The sequence below is a fragment of the Caenorhabditis briggsae genome (genome assembly GCF_000004555.2).
Source record: "Caenorhabditis briggsae complete genome, chrII, whole genome shotgun sequence".
Taxonomy (NCBI): domain Eukaryota; kingdom Metazoa; phylum Nematoda; class Chromadorea; order Rhabditida; family Rhabditidae; genus Caenorhabditis; species Caenorhabditis briggsae.
Genome location: NC_013486.2, coordinates 5300544 through 5308357, shown reverse-complemented (window position 1 = coordinate 5308357; position 7814 = coordinate 5300544). Strand labels below are relative to the sequence as shown.

Below are 7814 nucleotides of genomic sequence, written 5' to 3'. Positions count from 1 at the left end.
AAACTCACACTCGGCCGCTATGCCACCGTATCCCACTTCGCTTTTTCGATGCGGTTTTTTTGAATTTTTATTCATTTTCATGTGAATTTTTATATCCACAATACATACATTTTTGTACAAATTAAAGACAACGTTTTGGTTAATTTCATTAGGTCCTTACCTTTTTGGGAAACACAAAATCATGCATCATGACACTATCCGTAGTCTGTTCAGCAGCAATAACAGTGTAGCCATTGGCACGAAGACCTTGAAGGTACTCCAACAAATTCGCCCGTTTCACTGCCTCAATATTCTGCCAGTTTTCAGAACTCATGCTTAGCGCCTTGAAATTTGAGTCTTGTGCCACTAAAACGTCTGCCACGACGAGAGTATCGACTCCGAAAATTTCAGAGGTTCTGCAAATTCCACCGAGATTGTTGGGTTTATCAACGAGAGAAGCGACAACGATCAGGGAAACTCCGTCATCCTTCACTTCTGTATCTTTTACAATTTTTCTTTGGAATGAGGATGTAGTTGTTTCTTCTTCTGTTTCTTCTGGAATCTCATCCAAATCCACGGTGTCTTCGTTCTCCATACTCGGAGCACAACTTGCATTCTTGGATAGCGCTGAATATACATCTGAGGGTGCTGATAGAAGCGTTGAATCATTATTCGAGGATTTGATTTGATTCTTGATAGTATTCAATTCTTCTATAATCTTTTCTGGAATCGTTTCCTCTGCTGGCATTCCTGTTCGACTTGCGATAAGCGAAAGCACAGTATGGAAGTCAAAGTGATCATCGATATGGAGTTTGGCAAAGTAAAAATCGGAACAGAGATTGTCAATGACTCTTCTAGAGTTTCCAGAAGGTTCCGCATCAAAGTTAACAATGGATTTGACGAGTCTCCATTTCTTCCGACGATCCTTGTCGAGTGTGGAGAACATGAGACGGGCTGCTGCGAGAGCACTACATCTGACAGGGAAGTTTTGAGCTGTACACCAGACGATGACCTTTTCAAGGCATTGGTCCACATTTTTCGGAGAAGCACGAGATATGAGCATGAGAACGTTCAACCAGGAAGACATCGAACCGATTCGTTGAGCAGCCATATTTCTCTGAATTATATATTGATAAATAATACCGAAAGACCTGTAATAGAAGGGCCCCATCCTGTCAAGTTTGAGCTTGATTATCTCGATTCCTATGCAAGGTATCAAAAATGTGTCAACTGATAAATCCTTTATCATAATATCACCAATGTTGAATTAGTTGACAACTTTTTGATATCTTTTACAGGAGCCGATATAAATTAGCTCAGAATTAAAAGTTAAGGGCCCTTCTATTACAGGTTGTACGGTATTGGATATTTTTATAAAAAAACTATTTAATTTACCTCAAAACTATCGTCAATGAGTTTTTTGAAAAGTTTGTCAAATTTGGCACATAGTCTAGCTATGGTCCATTCGACAATTAACTTGATGGAGAACTGTTGGCACGGATCGACGACGCATTTGATACAAAAGTCGAAGATTTTCTCGGCGAATTCCTGAAAAATGTGATTTTAGTAATTGAATTTATGGGTGGAGCCTAAATTGCCACCGTGGCACAGTTTTGCCGCATGGGTTTTTAGCACATTTGGATACGGTCGTGAGAAAAAACCTTCCCAGGGTTGCAATTTAGGCTCCGCCTACTTTTCTAGGAAAATTTCTTCTCCAGAATTCGTGGGGTCTCCGTATTGCGAACATTTTCTTCGAAATCAGAATTTTTTAGGTTTACGGTATGTGATTGGAAAATGAGATTTCTAATTTAAAATTATATTGTTCCAAAATTCCAAATTCTCACCTCATCTTCAATTCTAGTTGTCAGCAAATGAAGTAATTCCACACCTCTTGTCTTCTGTCTATGTGCCATTGAAAGACCGAACGATCTACTAGAACTTTGATCCATAACCGCGGACGCTTTAAAAATCTCTTCCATCAATGGATAGGTCCATCTGGTATTATCTTCAGATGACAGTTTTAAAGCGAGGAGTACAGCCTTAAAACGAGCCTTCTGAACCACTTCATCCAATCGTTCAATTTGATCTTTCTCAAAATGCGACTCCTCTTCTTCGAAAATTCTCGAATAGGCATACGAGATGACTCGTGTCTCTTTTTTGGGAACAGGACCAAATAACGCCAATTTGACTATAATTGGCGCCCAATTCGCGTCCAAATTAGCTCTATATTTCGTAAGAGCATCCACAATGATTAATGCAACCGGTGTACTTTGACTAGCAATCGAGAGCTGGGATTCAATATGTTCTATCGATTCTTGTGATACTTTTGGGTTGCTTTGTGAAGCACTCAGCGTTACAGTCACAAAGCAATCTAGCGCTGGGAGGCTGTTCAACGACTTCTTCTCTTCGTTTACAATATTGGAGCAAGCGCGAATGCATTGTAACGTCAATTCGGGATCAGAGCATCTTCGAATGAATCTTGACATGAGATGACATATTTGTTGTTTCACTGGGAATGCAGAAGCTACGTCGAGCTGTTCAACGCATTCAGTGAGGAAGGAGTTCACATCCACTTCTGTTATAAATCTTTAAAAAATTGAAATTGGAGTAAGTTATTCTGAAACCTACTTATTAAGAAGTTTAATCCTAAGCGAGTGGAGAATAGCCACGATGGCGTTGAACTCTTTGGTATCATATTCTTCCACTGATCTGCAAAAATGCACATATTTCAACATCTAACTATTGACATGATTCTTACTTCTTTTGTCTCTTCATCCCGATCACATCCTTGCCTCCTAGATAGTCCAAGAAGCCACGACTGAGCACTTCTAGATGATCATCAGCAACCTTCTCTACTATTGCGTCAAAGAATGTGAGCATAAAAGCAGACGATTCACAACTTTTGATCTCTGTTAACATCTTAATAACAGCCAATGCAAAAGGAAAGAACAAATGAGAACAGTATTTCGTGAATAGGGGAATGTAGAGAGAATGAAGAAGCTCGAATTCTCGTTTTGTGCCTTCATTGGACACAATTTTAGTGAGAATGTATTCTCCGAGCTCATTCTTCATGCATTCCATCACATCTGCAATTAGCTTTTGTTCTGTGTTTTATTGTTTTTGAACTTACCATCCTTACAAATCACATTGCTTGGCCGCTCTTTCAACAAGAAGAGCTGAATAGAGAGATCACTTGGCGTTTCTTCTCCCAACGTCTCAGACACTTCTAATTGAATTTTTGAGAGCATTTTCTCTTGCAATGCTTGATCGGTTCCCATTGAAAGCCACCACATTTTGGAGTGTAATCCTAGATTTTTGGCATCATCAAGAAATTTGCTCTGGAGACTTATTGGCTCTTCAACATTTTCATATTCCGTTGAAATTATGATTCGATGGATTTGGAGGAAAGTTGATTCAACCATTGCGGATGTGGCATCTTGGGAGAAGTAACCAATGAGATTACAGAGCTCCTCAAGGACAACGCTGCTCTGAAAAAAAAGGGAAATTTGTTTCTCTCCAGCTTCAAATTTAACCCACCAATCGAGTAACATTGGCGTAGAACACCACCAGGTTCCTTATCGTTGTCACTCTAATCGACTTGTGAGGAACATATCTTGCTCTCAACACAACCTGCCTCATTAGTGCCACATCATCATCATTCAAAACTTCGGAACAAGAAATACTAGTCAAAGTGGAGACAACAAAAAATACGGCAGTTGGACACGATAGGGCTCCGATTGATGTTATCAGGTTGCGAAAGAATCCAGGGGCGAATTTGATTGAATTTATAGTTGCGCCGAGTTGTAGCAAGAACTCTTCCAGTTTCTCCTTTTCCAGTTGTCTCCAGAAGAAGTCGTTATTGTTCAGGTTTGGAATAATAAACGATGTAATGAACTGAAAAAATTAACAAATTTTGTGGCACAATTTGAATTCTCACCTCGTAATTTTTCTCCAAAATATTACAATCAATAGATGCACTCTTCTCAATCGCCCATACTCGAATCCATCCATTTGTGTGACAAACAGCTCGAGATAAGGCGATTCTCAACCAGATAAACTCGATTCTACCATCACGAACGGCGTTCAAGAGGGCTTCAAAGCGTGGAAGTACCGGACGAATGATATGGAACTGAAATCCTTACTTTTAACCTAAAACTTTGAGTGATAAAGGCACCTGTGGCTCTTCAAGGGCTTCGATTAGCGTATAGAAATCTGTCCATGCTGATCCAGAGCGAAAGACCTTGAGACAGGCAAGAACTGCTCGTCGGGATGGCCGACTGAATTCGGGATCTAGAAAAATAGGACATTTAAATTGGGGTCCGATTTTTAGCTGCAAATTTATGGAATTTTGTAAAATTAGAAGAAATGAAGGGCGGGCATACGGTAGACGATGATAGGTAAGCAAACACCGCGGCGGCAAAGTGCACAGAATGAAAGGTTGTGTGATTTTTTTCAGGTTTTTCAAACGGATTTTGAGGGGAATTAGCTGAAAAATAGCAAAAACACAGGAGAGGACACATTAGAGAATTTCTTGCAATTAGAAACATTCCAGAATTTTTTGATAATCATACCTAACAACACATCAGCACATATTCCTTCTAAATCCCTTTTTCTCGCATTCGTAATATCTTTCTCTGCCACAATGCAAAGCGTCGGAAGGACAATTTGAAAGGTATTCTGGTCAACGAGTCGCATGTGTCTGAAATTCAGTCATTCAGAATATTAAGAAAAAAAAAATCATTAAGTACGCCAGATAATCCGCAAGTTGCTCATCGCCATCGACATTTTCAGCTCGTTGGCTCCAATTTTCTCGAATTGAAGATTCCGCCACGACGACGTCATCTGATGACATCTTCTGATAATATGATCGGTTTTATAAAAATTTAGCTGTATTATGCTTGTCTGAGAAAAAAAAGGTTGAGACGCAGAGAAAAAGTGTCTGCGTCTCCACCGTTTGTGTGCTATTTAGGCTCTCCGCTTCGATATCTCTACCGTATTCAGACTGCAAAAAATACTCTTAACGTTTTTTTTCTCAGACAAGCATAATAAAAACGATATTCAATTGGTTTCCGTAGATTCCAAAAAAAGTAGAGAAAAAAGAGATAATGGGTGAAATCCTAATCACTAAAAACAACTTTATATTCTATCAATAAAAAAACAAAACAAAACGAAAAGTTTGCAGAAAAAGGAAGAAAAATTAGGCAAAAGAATGAGGTCTGATTGGTTTGAGCGGATCGAACAACTTTGGATCTCTAGCGTATTTTGGATCTTTCACAAAGATTGGCATGAATCCGGCACGTCGAGATTTCTGGAAAATACGATTTTGATTCTGAAAATTCTGTGAAAAAATTACCGCAATTGCTTCGATAAGCTTCTTCTGTTGTTCGTCGCAAAGCCCAGTGATATGACGATCGTACACACGTCCGGAGAAGGTAGACACGAATTGCTGGAAACGGAAATTTGCGAGAAACGATCAGGGATGCTTCGGAATGACCTTTTCAGAATTTTTCAAAATATCGGAAATTCCGATTTTTAAAATTTAGGAATTTTTCGGAATATCGAAAATTTCGATTTTTTTAAATTCGGAACTTTCGGAATATGGAAAAATCCGACTTTTGAAGCATAACGATATATTTTTTCTCGATATTTACCTGGAGAAGTCTCGCGTTCTTGTAATCGAGCTCAACTCCCGTGGAACACAAGAGACACTTGCGCGGTGCCTTTGTATAAGGGTTATTTTCTAGCACAACGGGTTCATCTTCTGAAGACGTGGCCGTGGTGGAACTGCACAATCTGGTAGCCTGTGCTCTTGGAAGAAAGCTTCGAACCAGCGTTGAAGCAGACTTGAGCATTCTGAAATTATTTTCAAGAGGCTGAATAATAAATTTGCCGGATTCTTCTGGAAATACTAGGGCTTTCAACCAAAATTAATTGAAAAAGAAACATTTAAATGATAAGATCTGAATTTTTCATATTTAACCCGATGCGAAATGCAATAGAAAACCGGTCAGCAAAATTTTGGAAGCTCAATACATGAGAAAACGGGGAAAGTGATAAAATAAATTAGTCCTTTTTCGGTCTGGAAGTTGAAAGACGATAAACGAGCGAATTCTTTCCCATCTCACTTTCGTCCGACATAAACCAAACCATGGATAGGAGTGACTGAAATCAATTTTATCAAGGAAAATATTAGAATTTTGAACTTACGAAAAAAATGACTATGCAGACCAGCATAGCGATTGCAAATGTGGCCGGGTGATCGATATATCTCGGTTGAGTGACTTGAAACTTCTTGTGCAGCGCTTTGATTCGAATTTTCTCGGCCTCTTTCACAGGACTTTCGTGTGTATAAATCTCTGCAACTACGTTTCCATTTGTGACATTTTTGATGGCTTCTTGCAGCGAGTCGATGCCTCGCTTGATATTTTCGGCGAGCTGATTCTTTTCCATATCAGTCCGTGCGTTGGAAACGTCGAGATGAATGCGGTAATAGTCGATGACGTTGGCTTGTTTTCGATCTTTTACCCGAATAATTGCCGTCAGTTTATCCATGTTTTGAATGTCTTGGTAATTTGGTTCGATCTCGATTTCGTCATCAGAAGGGGACTCTCTCTTGAAATTAGGTGAACCGAAAATGCCCGAGGAGTTCACTTCAGCATGATACATGCTATCCCCGAAGAGTTTTTCCAAGCTATCCTTAATTTCCAGCAAATCGAATTTGTCGGTAAAGTTGAAGGTACGACCATCATAATTGAAATCATTCAAGCCATGGACACTGATCACCATCAAGGCCTTCGGTTTTTCAAACAACGTACTAGACGATAGCTTTTGACCAACTGCAAAAAATGCAATGCAATTCCGATGATTTTATGAAACAAATATACAATCGCTACTACTTCCGATTCCAAATACTTGCTTGTTAAAATTCAACAAAGACTTGGAATCGAATTCTGAATTTTCTAAGTCAAGTGGCGGTGCATCGTCCGGTAAGATGATTTGCAGACGTCCAGCGGAACAGGCTGTAAATTTAATTTTAGAGAAAATTTTTGAAGAGAAAAATTTTACCTTGTAAGCCAAAGAGAAACAAGAAAATCAACAACATAAACGCTAGAAATTGCGGCGAATTAGAAATTTTTTCCCGACAGGCAGATGGAAGAGGTTTCGCAGCGCAAACGCTAGGTCGCCGAGTAAGTAAAAGCGCGCGCGTTTGAAAATCAGTTTCTAAATAAAAGAAGAAAGGAAGAAGGAAATCACGAAATAGGAACAAATAAGCTCAAATGTTAGAAAATTTATACTAAGAAACACAAATATAATTAAGACTGTAAATCAAGTTAAAAAGGTTTAAAATGACAAGGAAGTTGGAAAACCAGTATCAAACAATTTCACTTTTTTCTTCTCCTTGACCAAAACGGATGGCGTCTATCCAATATGATAGCGTGATCGCAATTTGTTCCGGTCGAATTTATCAATTCTTCTGATATCTAATTGTATTCAGGAATCGAATGTTTAAACAACAAATGCGGATAATTCAACGGTAAACTTTAAGCATACTTTTATTTTTTGTATTTAGAGTAGTTTTGTTCAAACTGTGAATTTTCGGTTTATTGAAACTTATTTTTCTTGGAATTTCAAGGTCAAAACAAACAGAAATCTTTTGGTACAAATAAAACGGATCTGTGGAAGAGAAACGCCGGTGGTCGTAGCCGAATGTCCCACAACGATAACTAACCTAAAAATACTTTATTTCCAGAATTTATTTTCGTCGATTTTTCCGTTATTTTTGCGCCCAAATAGTCGGAAAATCAGTATTTTTAAAATGAATAATTGACTGAAAC

General features: G+C 38.7%; 2 protein-coding genes across 2 annotated transcripts; both read right to left on the bottom strand.

Annotated features, from left to right (window-relative positions):
• Positions 1-5176: 5176 nt before the first annotated feature.
• Positions 5177-5831, bottom strand: CBG11219 (the record flags this gene model as incomplete). Its single annotated transcript, XM_002630437.1, has 3 exons — positions 5177-5287; positions 5333-5425; positions 5631-5831. 3 exons carry the CDS (start codon positions 5829-5831, stop codon positions 5177-5179), a joined length of 405 nt encoding a protein of 134 aa, XP_002630483.1.
• Positions 5832-6042: 211 nt separating this feature from the next.
• On the bottom strand, positions 6043-7081 carry CBG11220 (the record flags this gene model as incomplete). The annotated part of the gene is made up of 4 exons (XM_002630438.2): positions 6043-6141; positions 6187-6815; positions 6864-6998; positions 7045-7081. 4 exons carry the CDS (start codon positions 7079-7081, stop codon positions 6043-6045), a joined length of 900 nt encoding a protein of 299 aa, XP_002630484.2.
• Between the last annotated feature and the right edge of the window lie 733 nt (positions 7082-7814).